Source organism: Oncorhynchus clarkii, chromosome 18, assembly GCF_045791955.1.
Source record: "Oncorhynchus clarkii lewisi isolate Uvic-CL-2024 chromosome 18, UVic_Ocla_1.0, whole genome shotgun sequence".
NCBI lineage: Eukaryota > Metazoa > Chordata > Actinopteri > Salmoniformes > Salmonidae > Oncorhynchus > Oncorhynchus clarkii.
This window is the reverse complement of record NC_092164.1, coordinates 65,660,335-65,683,702: the sequence shown is the minus strand read 5'-3', so window position 1 is coordinate 65,683,702 and position 23,368 is coordinate 65,660,335. Positions and strand designations below refer to the sequence as shown.

The following is a 23,368-nucleotide window of genomic DNA, read 5'->3' as shown; positions in this document are numbered from 1 at the left end:
CAGTTAATGGGAGTGGAAGAGACTAACTAAACCATATGCTGCCAAACAATTCTCATCCATATTTAGGATAATCCTATACGTTTTTACAATACAATATATAAAACACACACACACACACACAAAACAGTAGGTTTGATCTTATAAAATCATCTCTGGACAATGATTAGAAAGTGTCGCATTCAGTGACATTGTGCTCATTAATCTCGGGTGCTGCCACAACCGTGCACGGTGTTGGTGGGAAGCTCTCCACGTCGCAGAGAGGCAATTTGGGGAATGTGGTTCCCTCCTGCGACTTCTCTCTCTCTCTCTCTCTCTCTCTCTCTCTCTCTCAGAGAGAGAGAGAGAGAGAGGATTTTTGCCATCTGACAGTGCCAGTACGTTTCATTCTGCAGCACTCGAGCTCTCGGGGAGCGCGCCTCTGTAACGAAGCACGGCACAAGGGAAAAAAATAACCTAAACGAGTCTGTTTATAGCCTAACCTTCGATAAACCGGTTAGCAAACAGTGGCAACGAATTTTATGACTATGGAAGTGCTCCATTACTGAGGTAATCGTTTCAAATAAGACCAGTATTTTGATCTGTGTGTTCATTTGACAAGAGACCGTGCCGACCGTGCCTCCCGGTGTCGGCTCTGTCCCAGGTGCTGAAAGCGCTGGTGGCGCGTTTCCGTAGCAACCAACGACCAAGTTTAGGCTACACCGCCAACACCGATTTCTTATGACAACAGGAAACCCCGAGTGGTGGAGGAAAGGAGCCCAGTGCGGTGAATGTTAAGCAACTCTCCGCCACAGACCGAGGTGTGGATCCCGTTAACGCGAATAAATGGGATATTCGGTTGGCCGGGCAGGATGTAAAACATCTTTTGAAGCATGGGGAAACAACGCTTCTCTGCGGCGACACTGCCACTGCTCGTTCTGGGTTGGCTCACGGTATCCGTTACCGCTGGTGGTAAGTGTACATTGACATGCGTTGATGGTCATATGATTAATAGTAGCATAGAGAATAGGCCTTATCAATCGATAATAAACCAAATCAATGACTTGACAGTTCAATGACCGTACACGCACATTTTTTTTTAAATTGAAGATTCATATACCAGTAAATCAGTTGGTTATATTTGACAGTAAGTAGAATCGTGTGTGAACGGGCTATTTATTTAATAGGCTGTGATGACAGGATGAGATATAATGAACGGTAGGTAGGCTATTAGGCTATCTGTTCCATTACACGACCACGATGCAGGAGCAACAGTCCCGATTTCTATTTCTGTACATGTGAATGCGTTATGCTTATAGCCTACAGCTTTCACATTATCAAGCTGGGGATGCTTTTTGTCGGCATTTTATAGGTCAATTCAATATCATTAGGAGTACAGAGGTGTACGTGGATTGTCCGTGACTGACATTTATGTACCATGAATCCAATTACAATCCATGAACGACATTTATGGAACCAATCAGTCAGATAAATAGGATTTAGACAGTTTGGACATTGAGTTTTCGAAGTATATGACTGTAATCAGTCAGTCCACGATTCAAAACTCCTGACATTGTAAAAGGTGTGTGTGTGTGTGTGTGTGTGTGTGTGTGTGTGTGTGTTGTGTGTATGTGTGTGTGTGTGTGTTCTTGGAGTGTTTCTTAGCGTACAGTATTGTTGAGCGTACAGTATTGTTGAGTGTACAGTATTGTTGAGCGCACAGTAATGTTGAGCGTACAGTATTGTTGACCATACAGTATTGTTGAGCGTACAGTATTGTTGAGCGTACAGTAATGTTGAGCGTACAGTATTGTTGAGCGTACAGTAATGTTGAGCGTACAGTATTGTTGAGCGTACAGTAATGTTGAGCGTACAGTATTGTTGACAGTACAGTATTGTTGAGCGTACAGTATTGTTGACAGTACAGTATTGTTGACAGTACAGTATTGTTGACAGTACAGTATTGTTGAGCGTACAGTATTGTTGAGCGTACAGTATTGTTGAGCGTACAGTAATGTTGACAGTACAGTATTGTCGACAGTACAGTATTGTCGACAGTACAGTATTGTTGAGCGTACAGTATTGTTGACCGTACAGTATTGTTGACCGTACAGTATTGTTGAGCGTACAGTAATGTTGAGCGTACAGTATTGTTGACAGTACAGTATTGTTGAGTGTACAGTATTGTTGAGCGTACAGTATTGTTGACAGTACAGTATTGTTGAGCGTACAGTATTGTTGAGCGTACAGTATTGTTGAGCGTACAGTATTGTTGAGCGTACAGTATTGTTGAGCGTACAGTATTGTTGACAGTACAGTATTGTTGAGCGTACAGTATTGTTGAGCGTACAGTATTGTTGAGCGTACAGTATTGTTGAGCGTACAGTATTGTTGAGCGTACAGTATTGTTGAGCGTACAGTAATGTTGAGCGTACAGTATTGTTGACAGTACAGTATTGTTGAGCGTACAGTAATGTTGCGCGTACAGTATTGTTGACAGTACAGTATTGTCGACCGTACAGTATTGTTGAGCGTACAGTATTGTTGACAGTACAGTATTGTTGACAGTACAGTATTGTTGAGTGTACAGTATTGTTGAGCGTACAGTATTGTTGACCGTACAGTATTGTTGAGCGTACAGTATTGTTGACAGTACAGTATTGTTGAGCGTACAGTATTGTTGAACGTACAGTATTGTTGAACGTACAGTATTGTCGACCGTACTTCACCCGTAAAGTAATCTCGTGTTTATTCTAACCTCTTAGTTCTGCTCTTTCAGCAAGAGACTGATAAATGAGCTGGTTTGGGAAACAAACCCAGGCACACACACTGGTTGAATCAACGTTGTTTCCATGTCATTTTAATGAAATTACGTTGCACCAACTTGGAATAGACGTTGGATTGACGTCTGTGCCCAGTGGGATTGTCATTCACACAGGACACTAATGCCGAAAATTGCAACAATGGTGGGTGGATCTCACTATCCGAAAGTGGCTTCCTTTCCTCCTTTCCCAGTCCCTTGTCTCCTTTCTTTCATTTGCACTGGCAAGAGGTATGACTCTTTAGAGTATTGAGAGACACCCACAGGGTCAATAGTCAATTGCCAAGGCTACATCCAAGTACTCTTAAAATGCTCCCTTTCCTCATCAGCACTTACATAAGTGAAACAACAGGATTGATTTGTATGGCTGACAGTCATGCAGATCGGTGGGAATAAAGAAAAGGAACAGGAGACAAGGAAAGGAAGAGGAGACAAGGAAAGGAAGAGGAGACAAGGAAAGGAAGAGGAGTCAAGGAAAGGAAGAGGAGACAAGGAAAGGAAGAGGAGACACGGAAAGGAAGAGGAGACACGGAAAGGAAGAGGAGACACGGAAAGGAAGAGGAGACACGGAAAGGAAGAGGAGACAAGGAAAGGAAGAGGAGACAAGGAAAGGAAGAGGAGACAAGGAAAGGAAGAGGAGACAAGGAAAGGAAGAGGAGTCAAGGAAAGGAAGAGGAGACAAGGAAAGGAAGAGGAGACAAGGAAAGGAAGAGGAGACAAGGAAAGGAAGAGGAGACAAGGAAAGGAAGAGGAGACAAGGAAAGGAAGAGGAGACAAGGAAAGGAAGAGTAGACAAGGAAAGGAAGAGTAGACAAGGAAAGGAAGAGGAGACACGGAAAGGAAGAGGAGACAAGGAAAGGAAGAGGAGACAAGGAAAGCAAGAGGAGACAAGGAAAGCAAGAGGAGACAAGGAAAGGAAGAGGAGACAAGGAAGAGGAGAGAAGGAAAGGAAGAGGAGACAAGGAAAGGAAGAGGAGACACGGAAAGGAAGAGGAGACAAGGAAAGGAAGAGGAGACAAGGAAAGGAAGAGGAGACAAGGAAAGGAAGAGGAGACAAGGAAAGGAAGAGGAGACAAGGAAAGGAAGAGGAGACAAGGAAAGGAAGAGGAGACAAGGAAAGGAAGAGGAGACAAGGAAAGGAAGAGGAGTCAAGGAAAGGAAGAGGAGTCAAGGAAAGGAAGAGGAGACAAGGAAAGGAAGAGGAGACAAGGAAAGGAAGAGGAGTCAAGGAAAGGAAGAGGAGACAAGGAAAGGAAAAGGAGAGAAGGAAAGGAAGAGGAGAGGAGGAAAGGAAGAGGAGACGAGGAAAGGAAGAGGAGACGAGGAAAGGAAGAGGAGACGAGGAAAGGAAGAGGAGACGAGGAAAGGAAGAGGAGACGAGGAAAGGAAGAGGAGACGAGGAAAGGAAGAGGAGACGAGGAAAGGAAGAGGAGACGAGGAAAGGAAGAGGAGACGAGGAAAGGAAGAGGAGACGAGGAAAGGAAGAGGAGACGAGGAAAGGAAGAGGAGACACGGAAAGGAAGAGGAGACAAGGAAAGGAAGAGGAGACAAGGAAAGGAAGAGGAGACAAGGAAAGGAAGAGGAGACAAGGAAAGGAAGAGGAGACAAGGAAAGGAAGAGGAGACACGGAAAGGAAGAGGAGACACGGAAAGGAAGAGGAGAGAAGGAAAGGAAGAGGAGAGAAGGAAAGGAAGAGGAGAGAAGGAAAGGAAGAGGAGACAAGGAAAGGAAGAGGAGACAAGGAAAGGAAGAGGAGACAAGGAAAGGAAGAGGAGACAAGGAAAGGAAAAGGAGACAAGGAAAGGAAGAGGAGACAAGGAAAGGAAGAGGAGACAAGGAAAGAGACGGTTCCATACAGTGTGTGTGTGTGTGTGTGTGTGTGTGTGTGTGTGTGTGTGACTGTGTGTGTGACTGTGTGTGTGTGTGACTGTGTGTGTCTGTGTGACTGTGTGTGTGTGTGTGTGTGTGTGACTGTGTGTGTGTGTGTGTGTGTGTGTGACTGTGTGTGTGTGTGTGTCTGTGTGACTGTGTGTGTGTGTGTGCTCTGCGTGTGACTGTGTGTGTGTGTGTGAGCTCTGCGTGTGACTGTGTGCGTGTGTGTGTGACTGTGTGAGTGTGTGTGTGTGTGTGTGCTCTGCGTGTGACTGTGTGTGTGTGTGTGTGTGTGTGTGACTGTGTGTGTGTGTGTGTGTGTCTGTGTGACTGTGTGTGTGTGTGTGCTCTGCGTGTGACTGTGTGTGTGTGTGTGTCTGTGTGACTGTGTGTGTGTGAGCTCTGCGTGTGACTGTGTGTGTGTGTGTGTGCTCTGCGTGTGACTGTGTGTGTGTGTGTGTGTGTGACTGTGTGTGTGTGTGTGTGTGTCTGTGTGACTGTGTGTGTGTGTGTGCTCTGCGTGTGACTGTGTGTGTGTGTGTGAGCTCTGCGTGTGACTGTGTGTGTGTGTGTGAGCTCTGCGTGTGACTGTGTGTGTGTGTGTGTGCTCTGCGTGTGACTGTGTGTGTGTGTGTGAGCTCTGCGTGTGACTGTGTGCGTGCCTCCTACATCAAGCTAAGACAAACCAACGGCAGAAAGAAAGTGCCCAGACAGCAGATATAAAATCTGCAGGCCAGCGGTGCTTTATCTTGGTGCTTGTTGTTCTCTAGCCACGGTTGCCATCTCTGATCAGCTATTACACGCCTGTCATTTGCCAAAGAGACTGGTCTTTCTTCAAACATGAACTTTAAATGAACTCGATAACATTCGATAACCCTTGCAGCTACAGTTTCAACCAATCACAATGTTTATGCAAATTAGACCGATAGGAAAACTATCTAGTTTAATTCAGACATTTCCTTTGAAATGTTCTAACATTGGGTATTCTGACGTAAACATAAACATGGGGCACAGGGAGAACTATATTGCTACTTCTGGGACACGCATTGGGCTAGGCTACTGGGGCACAGGGAGAACTATATTGCTACTTCTGGGACACGCATTGGGCTAGGCTACTGGGGCACAGGGAGAACTATATTGCTACTTCTGGGACACGCATTGGGCTAGGCTACTGGGGCACAGGGAGAACTATATTGCTACTTCTGGGACACGCATTGGGCTAGGCTACTGGTTCGCAGGTTAGCGCTTTTCATTGTGAATCTTGCTCTGCAGAGCCGTCACTAGCTGGCACAGACCCAAAGTCATCAAATCTGATTTATTGTAAACCTTAACCACACTGCTAACCTGCGAACCAGTTTTCATGAATATAGAGCCAATTTTGACTTTGCAGCAGACCTGTCCAAGGGGGAAGTGCTCAGTTCTGCCTCAAGGACAATAAATGTCAACCTGCTACTGGTTCAAGAGCTATTAGGGCAATACAGAGATGATGGAAAGAGAGAGAGAGAGAGAGGAGATGCCAGCGGAGATGCATGATTTGCTTAAGGAGAGAGAAGTCAAGATAGAGATGTGTAAGTTAGATGTTAATTCATATACTGGGGTATTAATATTAATATGCTAGCCTTTAATTAAGGCTGTTGGCGTAGGCAAAGCCGGTAATCCCAAAATGGCAAGTTCACGTTCTCATCCATAAATGCATATCAATAGCTCTTACACAAAGCGTGCCATGACCACGAAAACAATATACTCTGTATCAGGGAAGGATTGACAAAAATCCACAGCTTTAAAAAAATTAAATAAAACTTTGTTTAAACTTACAATCTTCAATAGCTCTTTCTTTTAAAGTGTAGGTTGGCCTCCCGAGTGGTACAGAGGTCTGCTTCGCAGTGCTTGAGGCATCACTACAGATCCGGGTTCAATCCCGGGCTGTGTCGCAGCCTGTCGCGACGGGAGACCCATGAGGCGGCGCACAATTGGCCCAGCGTCGTCCGGGTAACGGGAGGGTTTGGCCGGCCCGGGATATCCTTGTCCCATTGTGCTTTAGCAACTCCTGTGGCGGTCTTGGCGCATTCACGCCGCTAACACGATCGCCAGTTGTACAGTGTTTCCTCCAACACATTGGTGTGGCTGGCTTCCGGGTTAAGCGAGCAGTATGGCTTGGACCCATTCATTCTGGCATTAATGCAGAAGATATTGGCATACTTTGCCTAATGCCGGTTTGGCCGGCACTAGCCGAACTAGGCTAGGCAAGCCGAACGAGTGTGCTTGCATATTCCCTTTAAAGACCTTCACTTGAAAAACGATAATAAAGTGGCAATAGTACTGTTTGTCCATCTTGAGACGCCGTACCCAGTATACAGTCGCGGCCAAACGTTTTGAGAATGACACAAATATTAAATTTCACAAAGTCTGCTGCCTCAGTTTGTATGATGGCGATTTGCATATACTCTAGAATGTTACGAAGAGAGATCAGATGAATTACAAGTAATTACAAAGTCCCTCTTTGCCATGCAAATGAACTGAATCCCCCAAAAAACATTTCCACTGCATTTCAGCCCTGCCACAAAAGGGCCAGCTGACATCATGTCAGTTATTCTCTTTGTGAGTGTTGACGAGTACCAGGCTGGAGATCACTCTGTCATGCTGATTGAGTTCGAATAACAGACTGGAAGCTTCAAAAGGAGGGTGGTGCGTGGAATAATTTTTCTTCCTCTGTCAAACATGGTTACCTGCAAGGAAACACGTGCCGTCATCATTGCTTTGCACAAATAGGGCTTCACAGGCAAGGATATTGCTGCCAGTAAGATTGCACCTAAATCAACCATTTATTGGATCATCAAGAACTTCAAGGAGAGCGGGTCAATTGTTGTGAAAAAGGCTTCAGGGAGCCCAAGAAAGTCCAGCAAGCGCCAGGACCGTGTCCTAAAGTTGATTCAGCTGCGGGATCGGGGCACCACCAGCTTGCTCAGGAATGGCAGCAGGCAGGTGTGAGTGCATCTGCACGCACAGTGAGGCAAATACTTTTGGAGGATGGCCTGGTGTCAAGAAGGGTAGCAAAAGAAGCCACTTCTCACCAGGAAAAACATCAGGTACAGACTGATATTCTGCAAAAGGTATTGGACTGCTTAGGACTGGGGTAAAGTCATTTTCTCTGATGATTCCACTCTCCGATTGTTTGGGGCATCCGGGAAAAAGCTTGTCCGGAGAAGACAAGGTGAGCGCTACCATCAGTCCTGTGTCATGCCAACAGTAAAGCATCCTGAGCCCCTTCATGTGTGGGGATTGCTTCTCAGCCAAGGGAGTGGGCTCACTCACAATTTTGCCTAAGAACACAGCCATGAATAAAGAATGGCACCAACACATCCTCCGAGAGCAACTTCTCTCAACCATCCAGGAACAGTTTGGTGACGATTAATGCCTTTTCCAGCATGATGGAGCACCTTGCCATAAATCAAAAGTGATAACTAAGTGGCTCGGGGAACAAAACAATGTTATTTTGGGTCCATGGCCAGGAAACTCCCCAGACCTTAATCCCATTGAAAACTTGTGGTCAATCCTCAAGAGGCGGGTGGACAAACAAAAACCCACAAATTCCGAAAAACTCCAAGCATTGATTATGCAAGAATGGGCTGCCATCAGTCAGGATGTGGCCCAGAAGTTAATTGGACAGCATGCCAGGGGCGGATTGCAGAGGTCTTGAAAAAGAAGGGTCAACACTGCAAATATTGACTCTGCATCAACTTCATGAAATTGTCAAAAGCCTTAGACACTTAGTAAATGCTTATAATTATACTTCAGTATTCCATAGCAACATCTGACAAAAATATCTAAAGACACTGAAGCAGCAAACTTTGTGAAAATTATTATTTGTGTCATTCTCAGAACTTTTGGCCACGACGGTACACTTCCTCAAAATAGTCAGAATTAATACGGTATAACTCAAGAAATCTGTCATTAATTCTGACGTTTTTGTAGAGGAGATCTTAGTCGCGCAATTTTACATCTACCGTTTATGAACTGATGCACAAAATTTGTCCGGAGTCAAAACTTCAAATGTTTCAATATAAATTATTATAAAAAATTATTCCCAAAAATTATTCCCAAATTATTACAACCTTCCCAGCTCTCCAGATTTTGCTATGAAGAGACAGAATCATTAGATCATTTGTTTTGGTATTGTCCATATGTAGCTTGTTTTTGGTCGCAGGTTTAGGAAGAATTAATAAATTATCCTGGAGCCCTGCTGGGTGATTTGAAAAGGTCATAGCCAATCGATCAATAATATAATAATACTTATAGCAAAAAGGTTTAATCTTAAATTTACAATCTGTAGAACCTACCGTGAATAGAATTATTCAGAACTTTTGCGAAACATCAGAGCAGAAATAATATAGAAATAGAAAATATAAATATTTTTTTTTAAATAACTTTTATATTATTATTATTAATATTTCTGCAGAAATAATATATGGCAAACAGCAATAAAAACCTGGATGGTGTTCAGAGATATATAGGAGGGGTTAAGGGTAGCTGAAGGATGGGACTGGATGGTGTTCAGAGATAGATAGGAGGGGTTAAGGGTAGCTGAAGGATGGGACTGGATGGTGTTCAGAGATAAATAGGAGGGGTTAAGGGTAGCTGAAGGATGGGACTGGATGGTGTTCAGAGATAGATAGGAGGGGTTAAGGGTAGCTGAAGGATGGGACTGGATGGTGTTCAGAGATGGATAGGAGGGGTTAAGGGTAGCTGAAGGATGGGACTGGATGGTGTTCAGAGATAGATAGGAGGGGTTAAGGGTAGCTGAAGGATGGGACTGGATGGTGTTCAGAGATAGATAGGAGGGGTTAAGGGTAGCTGAAGGATGGGACTGGATGGTGTTCAGAGATGGATAGGAGGGGTTAAGGGTAGCTGAAGACTGGGACTGGATGGTGTTCAGAGATAGATAGGAGGGGTTAAGGGTAGCTGAGGGATGGGACTGGATGGTGTTCAGAGATAGATAGGAGGGGTTGAGGGTAGCTGAAGGATGGGACTGGATGGTGTTCAGAGATAGATAGGAGGGGTTAAGGGTAGCTGAAGGATGGGTTAGGGTTAGGGTTAGAGTCCACCTGTGGTAAATTCAATTGATTGGACATGATTTCGAAAGGCACACACCTGTCTATATAAGATCCCATAGTTGACAGTACAAGTCAGAGCAAAAACCAAGTCATGAGGTCGAAGGAATTGTCCATTGAGCTCCAGAACAGGGTTGTGTCGAGGCACAGATCTGGGGAAAGGTACCAACAAAAATTCTACAGTATTGTAGGTCCCCAAGAACACAGTGGCCTCCATCATTCTTAAATGGAAGACGTTTGGAACACCCAATACTCGTCCTAGAGCTGGCCAAACTCAATCAATCCGGACTATGCAGAGAAAAATGGGAGAAACTCCCCAAATACAGGTGTGCCAAGTTTGTAGCGTCATACCCAAGAAGACTCAAGGTTGTTATCGCTGCCAAAGGTGCTTCAACAAAGAACCGAGTAAAGGGTCTGAATACTAATGTAAATCAGGTCAAAGAAATCTACTCTAAGTAAGTCTCTTCTTCTTATTGGGGTCATTTAGTAGTGGTTTCTTTGCAGCAATTCGATCATGAAGGCCTGATTCACACAGTCTCCTCTGAACAGTTGATGTTGAGATGTATCTGTTGCTTGAACTCTGTGAAGCATTAATTTTGGGCTGCAATTTCTAAGGCTGGTAACTATAATGAACTAATCCTCTGCAGTAGAGGTAACTCTGGGTCTTCCTCTCATGTGGAGGTCCTCATGAGAGACAGTTAACTCTAATGAACGTATCCTCTGCAGCAGAGGTAACTCTGGGTCTTCCTTTCCTGTGGCGGTCCTCATGAGAGACAGTTAACTCTAATGAACTTATCCTCTGCAGCAGAAGTAACTCTGGGCCTTCCTTTCCTGTGACAGGTCCTCATGAGAGACAGCTTCATCGTGGCTCTTGATGGTTTTTTGTGACTCCACTTGAAGAAACTTTCAAAGTTCTTGAAATGTTCAGCATTGACTGACCTTCATGTCTTCAAGTAATGATGGACTGTCATTTCTCTTTGCTTATTTGAGCTGTTCTTGCCATAATATGGACTTGGTCTTTTATCAAACAGGACTATCTTCTGTGTACCATCCCTACCTTGTCACAACACAAGTGATTGGCTCAAATGCATTAAGAAAGGAAATCAATTCTACAAATGTACTTTTAAAAAGGCACACCGGTTAATTGAAATGCATTCCAGGTGACTACCTCATGAAGCTGGTTGAGAGAATGTCAAGAGTGTTCAAAACTGTCATCAAGGCAAAAGGTGGCTACATTGAAGAATCTCAGATATAAAATATATTTTGATTTGTTTAACACTTTTTTGGTTACTACGCCATTCCATATGGGTTATTTCATAGTTTTGATGTCTTCACTATTATTCTACAATATAGGAAATAATGAAAAACCCTTGAAACAGTAGGTGTGTCCAAACTTTTGACTGGTACTGTATATTTTGCCAAAGTTTACTTTGGAAATTAAGTTATTAATTTACATTATTAACATAATAAAAATGTGTCAATGGGACAATCCGTAACAACAATAACCAAGGGTCAAAATAACCATACATTGAACAATAACAATAAGCATACAGTAGAGTACATGTGTAGGTTAATTGGTCTGTCAGACACTGTCCCTCATTTTATGTCAGGCAGCAATGTAGTGCGCTGCCAACCCACAGCTCTCTGTGTCTTCCCTGAACAGGACGGGTAGCCTACTCTCATCAAAAGAGGTCTTTGAAACCTTGAATAAGGGTTTCAAATTTGGTGAAATGACACTCTCCATTTGTTTTATATTTTTGTCTGGAAATGCAGCTATGTCTCGGGTTCTGCTGCGGTGCAGTTGTTGAAAATCCTTTCCTCTAAAGCACTTCCTCTGAAGCAGTTCCTCTAAGGCAGTTCCTCTCAGGCAGTTCCTCTAAGGCAGTTCCTCTAAAGCAGTTTCTCTCAGGCAGTTCCTCTCAGGCAGTTCCTCTAAGGCAGTTCCTCTAAAGCAGTTCCTCTCAGGCAGTTCCTCTCAGGCAGTTCCTCTAAAGCAGTTCCTCTAAAGCAGTTCCTCTCAGGCAGTTCCTCTCAGGCAGTTCCTCTCAGGCAGTTCCTCTCAGGCAGTTCCTCTAAAGCAGTTCCTCTAAAGCTGTTCCTCTCAGGCACTTCCTCTCAGGCACTTCCTCTCAGGCAGTTCCTCTAAAGCAGTTCCTCTAAAGCAGTTCCTCTCAGGCAGTTCCTCTCAGGCAGTTCCTCTAAAGCAGTTCCTCTAAGGCAGTTTCTCTAAAGCAGTTCCTCTAAAGCAGTTCCTCTCAGGCAGTTCCTCTCAGGCACTTCCTCTCAGGCACTTCCTCTAAAGCAGTTCCTCTCAGGCAGTTCCTCTCAGGCAGTTCCTCTAAAGCAGTTCCTCTCAGGCAGTTCCTCTAAAGCAGTTCCTCTAAAGCAGTTCCTCTCAGGCAGTTCCTCTCAGGCAGTTCCTCTAAGGCAGTTCCCCTCAGGCAGTTCCCCTAAAGCAGTTCCTCTCAGGCAGTTCCCCTAAATCAGTTCCTCTCAGGCAGTTCCCATCAGGCAGTTCCTCTAAGGAATTCAAACATTTTCAGCAGGGACACCATTTTTTTTCTTCCACCAGAGTTTCTGGGGACACCATTTTTCTCCAATAACTTATTGCGATCCCAACCCAAATCTAATGACACACAGAGGTCCAACATCGGTACATTTATATTTTTTTCATCAACAAATAACCTTCAGTTCATTAAATTTTTTACTTCAAAATTGCACTGTTGGTTAGGACCTGTAAGTAATCATTTCACTGTAAGGCGAAATAAGGGTGAAACCTGTTGTATTGGGGCACATGACAAATAAACTTTGATTTAATTACATTTTCTTCTCTAATCAAAATGAAAAGAAACCAATAAATACATTTACTCATTAAAATCTTTCAAATAATTTATCTAAAAAAATGTTTGTTTAATATTGTCCCATATATTTCAATTGTTTACATTTTGACGACCCCACTGCAGTTCCCACTTCGCAAACCCAACTTTGAATACCACTGACCCTAACCCTGACCCTAACCCTAACCCTAACCCCTGACCCTGACCCTAACCCTGACCCTAACCCTAACCCTAACCCTCTGCTCTACAGGGAGGCAGGTTTTCCTGTCTACTCTTTTCAATGGCAAGGCTGTGCTCATTGAGCCTCTCTCTCTCTCTCTCTCTCTCTCTCTCTCTCTCTCTCTCTCTCTCTCTCTCTCTCGGTCTCTCCCTCTCTCTCTCTCAGCATTGAGAGGAAAGCAGAGCTTTAAGGCCATCTCAACAGAACTAACAGGCTGAGAGGAAAGCGGAGCTTTAATCAGAGGATCAAAGAATCAGAGGATCAAAGGATCAATGAATCAGAGGATCAGAGGATCAAAGAATCAGAGGATCAGAGGATCAAAGAATCAGAGAATCAAAGAATCAGAGAATCAAAGAATCAGAGAATCAGAGAATCAAAGAATCAGAGAATCAGAGGATCAATGAATCAGAGGATCAAAGAATCAGAGGATCAAAGAATCAGAGGATCAGAGGATCAAAGAATCAGAGGATCAGAGGATCAAAGAATCAGAGGATCAGAGGATCAAAGAATCAGAGAATCAAAGAATCAGAGAATCAAAGAATCAGAGCATCAGAGCATCAGAGAATCAAAGAATCAGAGAATCAGAGAATCAGAGAATCAGAGAATCAAAGAATCAGAGAATCAGAGAATCAAAGAATCAGAGAATCAGAGAATCAAAGAATCAGAGCATCAGAGCATCAGAGAATCCAAGATAATCGGTGCACGTGAATGAGTGTTTGTGTGTGAAAGAGAGAGAGGAGAGACAGTTAGAGGAAAGAGAGGAGAGAGAGAGAAAGAGAGGAGAGCTAGTTAGAGGAGAGAGAGTTGAAAGGGTGAGAGAGAAGAGAAAGGAGAAAGAGGAGAGAGAAGAGAGATGGAGAGAGGAGAGAGAAAGAAGAGAGAGATAGCAGAGAGGAGAGGGAGGAGAGAGGAGAAAGAGGAGAGAGAGAAGAGAGACGGAGAGAGAAAGAAGAGAGAGATAGCAGAGAGGAGAGAGAGAGAAGAGGGAGGAGAGAGGAGAAAGAGGAGAGAGAAGAGAGACGGAGAGAGGAGAGAGAAAGAAGAGAGAGACAGCAGAGAGGAGAGAGGGAGCGAGAGAAGAGGGAGGAGAGAGGAGAAAGAGGAGAGAGAAGAGAGACGGAGAGAGGAGAGAGAAAGAAGAGAGAGACAGCAGAGAGGAGAGAGAGAGACAGAAAGAGAAGAGGGAGGGGAGAGGAGAAAGAGGAGAGAGAAGAGAGACGGAGAGAAGAGAGAGAAAGAAGAGAGAGACAGCAGAGAGGAGAGAGAGAGGGAAAGAGAGGAGAGAGGGAGCGAGAGGGAAAGAGAGGAGAGAGGGAGCGAGAGGGAAAGAGAGGAGAGAGAAAGAAGAGAGAGACAGCAGAGAGGAGAGAGGGAGCGAGAGGGAAAGAGAGGAGAGAGAAGGAAGAGAGAGACAGCAGAGAGGAGAGAGGGAGCGAGAGGGAAAGAGAGGAGAGGGAAAGGAGAGAGAGACAGCAGAGAGGAGAGAGGGAGCGAGAGGGAAAGAGAGGAGAGAGAAAGAAGAGAGAGAGACAGCAGAGAGGAGAGAGGGAGCGAGAGGGAAAGAGAGGAGAGAGAAAGAAGAGAGACAGCAGAGAGGAGAGAGGGAGCGAGAGGGAAAGAGAGGAGAGAGAAAGAAGAGAGAGACAGCAGAGAGGAGAGAGGGAGCGAGAGGGAAAGAGAGGAGAGAGAAAGAAGAGAGAGACAGCAGAGAGGAGAGAGGGAGCGAGAGGGAAAGAGAGGAGAGAGAAGGAAGAGAGAGACAGCAGAGAGGAGAGAGGGAGCGAGAGGGAAAGAGAGGAGAGAGAAGGAAGAGAGAGACAGCAGAGAGGAGAGAGGGAGCGAGAGGGAAAGAGAGGAGAGAGAAAGAAGAGAGAGACAGCAGAGAGGAGAGAGGGAGCGAGAGGGAAAGAGAGGAGAGAGAAGGAAGAGAGAGACAGCAGAGAGGAGAGAGGGAGCGAGAGGGAAAGAGAGGAGAGAGAAAGAAGAGAGAGACAGCAGAGAGGAGAGAGGGAGCGAGAGGGAAAGAGAGGAGAGAGAGAGCGAGAGGGAAAGAGAGGAGAGAGAAAGGAGAGAGAGACAGCAGAGAGGAGAGAGGGAGCGAGAGGGAAAGAGAGGAGAGAGGGAGCGAGAGGGAAAGAGAGGAGAGAGGGAGCGAGAGGGAAAGAGAGGAGAGAGGGAAAGAGAGGAGAGAGAAAGGAGAGAGAGACAGCAGAGAGGAGAGAGGGAGCGAGAGGGAAAGAGAGGAGAGAGGGAGCGAGAGGGAAAGAGAGGAGAGAGGGAGCGAGAGGGAAAGAGAGGAGAGAGGGAGCGAGAGGGAAAGAGAGGAGAGAGAAAGGAGAGTAAAATATATCATTCAGTTATCCTTCTATCCTCAGACAATAGTAAAAGAGGACGTGAGTCAAGACAGTTGAACAATATCCCTCTTTATTTAACTAGGCAAGTCAGTTAACAACAAATTCTTATTTACCCATCTCCCCAACAGTTAAAATAGAACAGAAAACAGACACATACAAATGAGATATATAAATACAGTAACATTACCTGGCTCCTCTTCTCCCACTGACAGGTTACTATGACAGGTTGCTATGACCTTTAACGTTACCTCTTCTCCCACTGACAGGTTGCATTGACAGATTGCTATGACAGGTTGCTATGACCTTTAACATTACCTCTTCTCCCACCGAAAGGTTGCTATGACAGGTTGCTATGACAGGTTGCTATGACCTTTAACTCTTCTCCCACTGAGAAAGAGCAGGTGACAGGTTGCTATGAGCAGAAAGGTGTGTGATGTCAAACCAGGAGTAAAGACACATTAGGACCCTTCTCACCTTCTGTCCTGTTGGTTCTGTCCGTGTGTCACACACTTTCACACCTCTCCTGTGGTGTCCGTCTGTCTGTCTGTTTTTCTACCTAGACACTTTCTCACCTCTCCTGTGATGTGTGTGCGCATGTATTTGCATGTGTGTCTCTGTGCGCCCGTGTGTGTGTGTGTGTGTGTGTCTGTGTGTGTATAGACTCAACTCTGTCGGCTCCTGTCAATGTGACGATCAGGGAGCTGGAGGCGAACACAGCCATAGTCACATGGGAGATACTGGAGGGAGATCCTGTCATCGGATTTGCCGTCACACAACAGGTAGGGGAGTGTGTGTGTTTGTGTGTCTCCGTCTGACTGTGAGTGCACGTCTGCGAGTTTGTGTTTGTGTGTTGGATTAAGTCGGGAGTTGGAGAGTTGAACTACAATTGTGTGATGACTGACCTTGTCTGATTCTGAGAGACAGAAAACTCATGTTTGCTACCAGAGCTGATGCCTCAGCTTTGTCTCTGTGGGCCAATACAGTGGGCCAGGTGAGTGGGCTAGGAGAGTGGACCAATACAGTGGGCCAGGACAGTGGGCCAATACAGTGGGCCAGGACAGTGGGCTAAGACAGTGGGCTAAGACAGTGGACCAATACAGTGGGCCAGGACAGTGGGCCAAAACAGTGGGCCAGGACAGTGGGCCAGGACAGTGGGCTAAGACAGTGGACCAATACAGTGGGCCAGGACAGTGGGCCAGGACAGTGGGCTAAGACAGTGGGCTAAGACAGTGGACCAATACAGTGAACTAGGACAGTGGGCTAGGACAGTGGGCCAGGACAGTGTGCCAATACAGTGGGCTAGGACAGTGGGCCAGGACAGTGGGCTAGGACAGTGGGCCAGGACAGTGGGCTAGGACAGTGGGCCAGGACAGTGGGCCAGGACAGTGGGCTAGGACAGTGGACAATACAGTGGGCTAGGGCAGTGGTCCAATACAGTGGGCCAATACAGTGAGTGGGCTAGGGAAGTGGGCCAATACAGTGAGTGGGCTAGGGAAGTGGGCCAGTACAGTGAGTGGGCTAGGGAAGTGGGCCAATACAGTGGCAGTGGGCCAGTACAGTGAGTGGGCTAGGGAAGTGGGCCAATACTGTGGGCCGATACAGTGGGCCAATACAGTGGCAGTGGGCCAGTACAGTGAGTGGGCTAGGGAAGTGGGCCAATACTGTGGGCCAATACCGTGGGCCAATGCAGTGGGCCAATACAGTGGGCCAATACAGTGGGCCAATACAGTGGGCCAATACAGTGGGCCAATACAGTGGGCCAATACAGTGGGCCAGCACAGTGGGCCAATAAAGAGAGGCAGTAGGCTTTGTCTAAGTGAGATAGGGCAGTGGGATAGGTCAGCGGGATAGGGCAGTGGATAGGGCAGTGGATAGGTCAGTGGATAGGTCAGTGGGACAGGTCAGTGGGATAGATCAGTGGATAGGGCAGTGGATAGGTCAGTGGATAGGTCAGTGGGATAGGTCAGTGGGATAGGGCAGTGGATAGGTCAGTGAGATAGGTCAGTGGGATAGGTCAGGGGATAGGGCAGTGGATAGGGCAGTGGATAGGGCAGTGGGATAGGGCAGTGGATAGGTCAGTGGATAGGTCAGTGGGATAGGTCAGTGGATAGGTCAGTGGATAGGGCAGTGGGATAGGTCAGTGGATAGGGCAGTGGGATAGGTCAGTGGATAGGGCAGTGGATAGGTCAGTGGATAGGGCAGTGGGATAGGGCAGTGGATAGGTCAGTGGATAGGGCAGTGGATATGTCAGTGGGATAGGTCAGTGGATAGGTCAGTGGGATAGGTCAGTGGGATAGGTCAGTGGGATAGGTCAGTGGATAGGGCAGTGGATAGGGCAGTGGATAGGGCAGTGGGATAGGTCAGTGGGATAGGTCAGTGGGATAGGTCAGTGGATAGGGCAGTGGGATAGGGCAGTGGATAGGGCAGTGGGATAGATCAGTGGATAGGTCAGTGGGATAGGTCAGTGGATAGGGCAGTGGGATAGGTCAGTGGATAGGGCAGTGGGATAGGTCAGTGGATAGGGCATTGGGATAGGTCAGTGGATAGGGCAGTGGGATAGGGCAGTGGGATAGGTCAGTGGATAGGGCAGTGGGATAGGTCAGTGGATAGGGCAGTGGGATAGGGCAGTGGGATAGGTCAGTGGGATAGGGCAGTGGGCCAATACAGTGGGCCAATACAGAGAGGCAGTAGGCTTTGTCTAAGTGAGATAGGGCAGTGGGATAGGTCAGTGGATAGGGCAGTGGATAGGGCAGTGGGATAGGGCAGTGGATAGGGCAGTGGGATAGGTCAGTGGATAGGGCAGTGGATAGGGCAGTGGGATAGGGCAGTGGGATAGGTCAGTGGATAGGGCAGTTGATAGGGCAGTGGGATAGGTCAGTGGATAGGGCAGTGGGATAGGTCAGTGGATAGGGCAGTGGGATATGTCAGTGGATAGGGCAGTGGGATAGGGCAGTGGGATAGGGCAGTGGATAGGTCAGTGGATAGGGCAGTGGGATAGGTCAGCGGATAGGGCAGTGGGATAGGGCAGTGGGATAGGGCAGTGGGATAGGGCAGTGGGATAGGGCAGTGGGATAGGTTAGTGGATAGGGCAGTGGATAGGTCAGTGGGATAAGGCAGTGGGATAGGTCAGTGGATAGGGCAGTGGGATAGGTCAGTGGGATAGGTCAGTGGGATAGATCAGTGGATAGGGCAGTGGATAGGTCAGTGGATAGGTCAGTGGGATAGGTCAGTGGGATAGATCAGTGGATAGGGCAGTGGATAGGGCAGTGGATAGGTCAGTGGGATAGGTCAGTGGGATAGGTCAGGGGATAGGGCAGTGGATAGGGCAGTGGATAGGGCAGTGGGATAGGGCAGTGGATAGGGCAGTGGATAGGTCAGTGGGATAGGTCAGTGGATAGGTCAGTGGATAGGGCAGTGGGATAGGTCAGTGGATAGGGCAGTGGGATAGGTCAGTGGATAGGGCAGTGGATAGGTCAGTGGATAGGGCAGTGGGATAGGGCAGTGGATAGGTCAGTGGATAGGGCAGTGGATAGGGCAGTGGATATGTCAGTGGGATAGGTCAGTGGATAGGGCAGTGGATAGGTCAGTGGATAGGTCAGTGGGATAGGTCAGTGGGATAGGTCAGTGGATAGGGCAGTGGATAGGGCAGTGGATAGGGCAGTGGATAGGTCAGTGGGATAGGTCAGTGGGATAGGTCAGTGGATAGGGCAGTGGGATAGGGCAGTGGATAGGGCAGTGGGATAGATCAGTGGATAGGTCAGTGGGATAGGTCAGTGGATAGGGCAGTGGGATAGGTTAGTGGATAGGGCAGTGGGATAGGTCAGTGGATAGGGCATTGGGATAGGTCAGTGGATAGGGCAGTGGGATAGGGCAGTGGGATAGGTCAGTGGATAGGGCAGTGGGATAGGTCAGTGGATAGGGCAGTGGGATAGGGCAGTGGGATAGGTCAGTGGGATAGGGCAGTGGGCCAATACAGTGGGCCAATACAGAGAGGCAGTAGGCTTTGTCTAAGTGAGATAGGGCAGTGGGATAGGGCAGTGGGATAGGGCAGTGGATAGGGCAGTGGGATAGGTCAGTGGATAGGGCAGTGGATAGGGCAGTGGGATAGGGCAGTGGGATAGGTCAGTGGATAGGGCAGTTGATAGGGCAGTGGGATAGGTCAGTGGATAGGGCAGTGGGATAGGTCAGTGGATAGGGCAGTGGGATATGTCAGTGGATAGGGCAGTGGGATAGGTCAGTGGATAGGGCAGTGGGATAGGGCAGTGGATAGGTCAGTGGATAGGGCAGTGGGATAGGTCAGCGGATAGGGCAGTGGGATAGGGCAGTGGGATAGGGCAGTGGGATAGGGCAGTGGGATAGGTCAGTGGATAGGGCAGTGGATAGGTCAGTGGGATAAGGCAGTGGGATAGGTCAGTGGATAGGGCAGTGGGATAGGTCAGTGGATAGGGCAGTGGATAGGGCAGTGGGATAGGTCAGTGGGATAGGGCAGTGGGATAGGTCAGTGGATAGGGCAGTGGGATAGGTCAGTGGATAGGGCAGTGGATAGGGCAGTGGGATAGGTCAGTGGGATAGGGCAGTGGGATAGGGCAGTGGAAAGGTCAGTGGGATAGGGCAGTGGGATAGGGCAGTGGGATAGGTCAGTGGATAGGTCAGTGGATAAGGCAGTGGATAAGTCAGTGGGATAGGTCAGTGGATAGGGCAGTGGGATAGGTCAGTGGATAGGGCAGTGGGATAGGTCAGTGGATAGGGCAGTGGGATAGGTCAGTGGATAGGGCAGTGGATAGGGCAGTGGGATAGGTCAGTGGGATAGGGCAGTGGGATAGGTCAGTGGATAGGGCAGTGGGATAGGGCAGTGGGATAGGTCAGTGGATAGGGCAGTGGGATAGGGCAGTGGGATAGGTCAGCGGATAGGGCAGTGGGATAGGTCAGTGGATAGGTCAGTGGGATAGGGCAGTGAAAAGGTCAGTGGATAGGACAGTGGGATAGGGCAGTGGGATAGGGCAGGTTACATATCTGATATCTTGGTCTGTATCCTTGTTGTTACGGCCCTAAATGTAACCCAAACACCTCCTGTTGTCATTGGTTACAGAAGAAGGATGTGCGCATGCTGCGGTACATCCAAGAAGTAAACACGACCACGCGTTCCTGTGCATTATGGGACTTGGAGGAGGACACTGAGTACATTGTCCATGTTCAGAGCATCAGCATGGGAGGCAGTAGTCCTCCCAGTGACCCGGTCAGCTTCAGAACTCCCAGAGAGTCTGAGAAACTGGCCTCCACAGGCCCAGGTAGGTAATACACACACACACACACTCGTTTTGTCTTTCAAACACACATGCACACACACACAATCACCAAAATGATATTTTTTTCTCGTTTTCTCACAACGGGGTTCCAGCTTCATACAACACCTTATACAATGTCCTGTTAAAATGTCCTGTTAAAATGCCCTGGCTATTGTACCGTTTTAATCCAGAGTAGAAACGCCTGGCTGTTCTTTGCCAGACCCCCCCCCCCCCACCCCACCCCACCCCAAAAATGTAATTCCCATTTGTAATGCTAAAGCTGTTAACTAGAGCAACTTCCAGTTTGACCACCTCCTCTCTCAGCGACCCAGATACACACAGAGGAGAGAAAGACATCAGCCCTTACATCACACCGTGGATAAACAGATTACACTGGGGATGTTGGGAAACCATTAGGGATTGTAAAATATTAGTTGCCACGGTTACATTTAGATAACCTTATTTTTATCATCTTGTTTCAACGTTTAAATGTTGGTTTCCCAACATCCCCATTACTGCATTGTCGGAACTAGAAGCACAAGCATTTCGCTACACTCGCATTAACATCTGCTAACCATGTGTATGTGACAAATAAAATTTGATTTGATTTGATTTAAAGGACGTTATTCGTACTATTGAGAAATGTTCTGAAGAAATCAAAATAAAATACAAAACAATTGAGAATCAGTCGTGAAGTAGCAGATTATCACAGTACCATACAGAACATTATGACATCCTTCTAATCCACCAGATTATCACAGTACCATACAGAACGTTATGACATCCTCCTAATCCACCAGATTATCACAGTACCATACATTATAACATCCTCCTAAACCACCAGATTACCACAGTACCATACAGAACATTATGACATCCTCCTAATCCACCAGATTATCACAGTACCATACAGAACGTTATAACATCCTCCTAAACCACCAGATTATCACAGTACCATACAGAACATTATGACATCCTCCTAAACCACCAGATTATCACAGTACCATACATTATAACATCCTCCTAAACCACCAGATTACCACAGTACCATACAGAACATTATGACATCCTCCTAATCCACCAGATTATCACAGTACCATACAGAACATTATAACATCCTCCTAAACCACCAGATTACCACAGTACCATACAGAACGTTATGACATCCTCCTAATCCACCAGATTATCACAGTACCATACATTATAATATCCTCCTAATCCACCAGATTATCACAGTACCATACATTATGACATCCTCCCAAACCACCAGATTATCACAGTACCATACAGAACGTTATAACATCCTCCTAATCCACCAGATTATCACAGTACCATACAGAACATTATGACATCCTCCTAATCCACCAGATTACCACAATACCATACAGAACATTATGACATCCTCCTAAACCACCAGATTATCACAGTACCATACAGAACGTTATAACATCCTCCTAAACCACCAGATTATCACAGTACCATACAGAACATTATAACATCCTCCTAAACCACCAGATTATCACAGTACCATACAGAACATTATGACATCCTCCTAAACCACCAGATTATCACAGTACCATACATTATAACATCCTCCTAAACCACCAGATTATCACAGTACCATACAGAACATTATGACATCCTCCTAATCCACCAGATTATCACAGTACCATACAGAACGTTATAACATCCTCCTAAACCACCAGATTATCACAGTACCATACAGAACGTTATAACATCCTCCTAAACCACCAGATTATCACAGTACCATACAGAACGTTATAACATCCTCCTAATCCACCAGATTATCACAGTACCATACATTATAACATCCTCCTAAACCACCAGATTATCACAGTACCATACAGAACATTATAACATCCTCCTAAACCACCAGATTATCACAGTACCATACAGAACGTTATAACATCCTCCTAAACCACCAGATTATCACAGTACCATACAGAACATTATAACATCCTCCTAATCCACCAGATTATCACAGTACCATACATTATAACATCCTCCTAAACCACCAGATTATCACAGTACCATACAGAACGTTATAACATCCTCCTAAACCACCAGATTATCACAGTACCATACAGAACGTTATAACATCCTCCTAAACCACCAGATTATCACAGTACCATACAGAACGTTATAACATCCTCCTAAACCACCAGATTATCACAGTACCATACAGAACGTTATAACATCCTCCTAAACCACCAGATTATCACAGTACCATACAGAACATTATAACATCCTCCTAAACCACCAGATTACCACAGTACCACACATTATAACATCCTCCTAAACCACCAGATTACCACAGTACCATACAGAACATTATGACATCCTCCTAAACCACCAGATTACCACAGTACCACACATTATAACATCCTCCTAAACCACCAGATTACCACAGTACCATACAGAACGTTATAACATCCTCCTAAACCACCAGATTATCACAGTACCATACAGAACATTATAACATCCTCCTAAACCACCAGATTATCACAGTACCATACAGAACATTATAACATCCTCCTAATCCACCAGATTATCACAGTACCATACAGAACGTTATAACATCCTCCTAAACCACCAGATTATCACAGTACCATACAGAACGTTATAACATCCTCCTAAACCACCAGATTATCACAGTACCATACAGAACATTATAACATCCTCCTAAACCACCAGATTATCACAGTAACATAAATTACAAAACCCTCCTAATCCACCAGATTACCACAGTAACATACATTATAAAACCCTCCTAAACCAGCAGATTACCACATCAACATACAGTATAAAACTATGAGTGTTTCCTGGGAAACCAGTCGTATTGTAGTCACCTCTAACGTCCTGAGTCTACACAGT

General features: G+C 46.2%; 1 protein-coding gene across 1 annotated transcript in view; it reads left to right on the top strand.

Moving 5' to 3' along the window:
* Positions 1–571: 571 nt before the first annotated feature.
* The window catches only part of LOC139372772 (fibronectin type III domain containing 5b), a 33,431-nt gene continuing 10,634 nt past the window's right edge, over positions 572–23,368 (top strand). Inside the window, exons 1-3 of the mRNA XM_071112573.1 lie at positions 572–948; positions 15,849–15,967; positions 20,278–20,476. Of these exons, the coding sequence (XP_070968674.1) occupies positions 870–948; positions 15,849–15,967; positions 20,278–20,476 (397 nt within the window). The 5' untranslated portion in view covers positions 572–869. The remainder of the gene's footprint in view (positions 949–15,848; positions 15,968–20,277; positions 20,477–23,368) is intronic.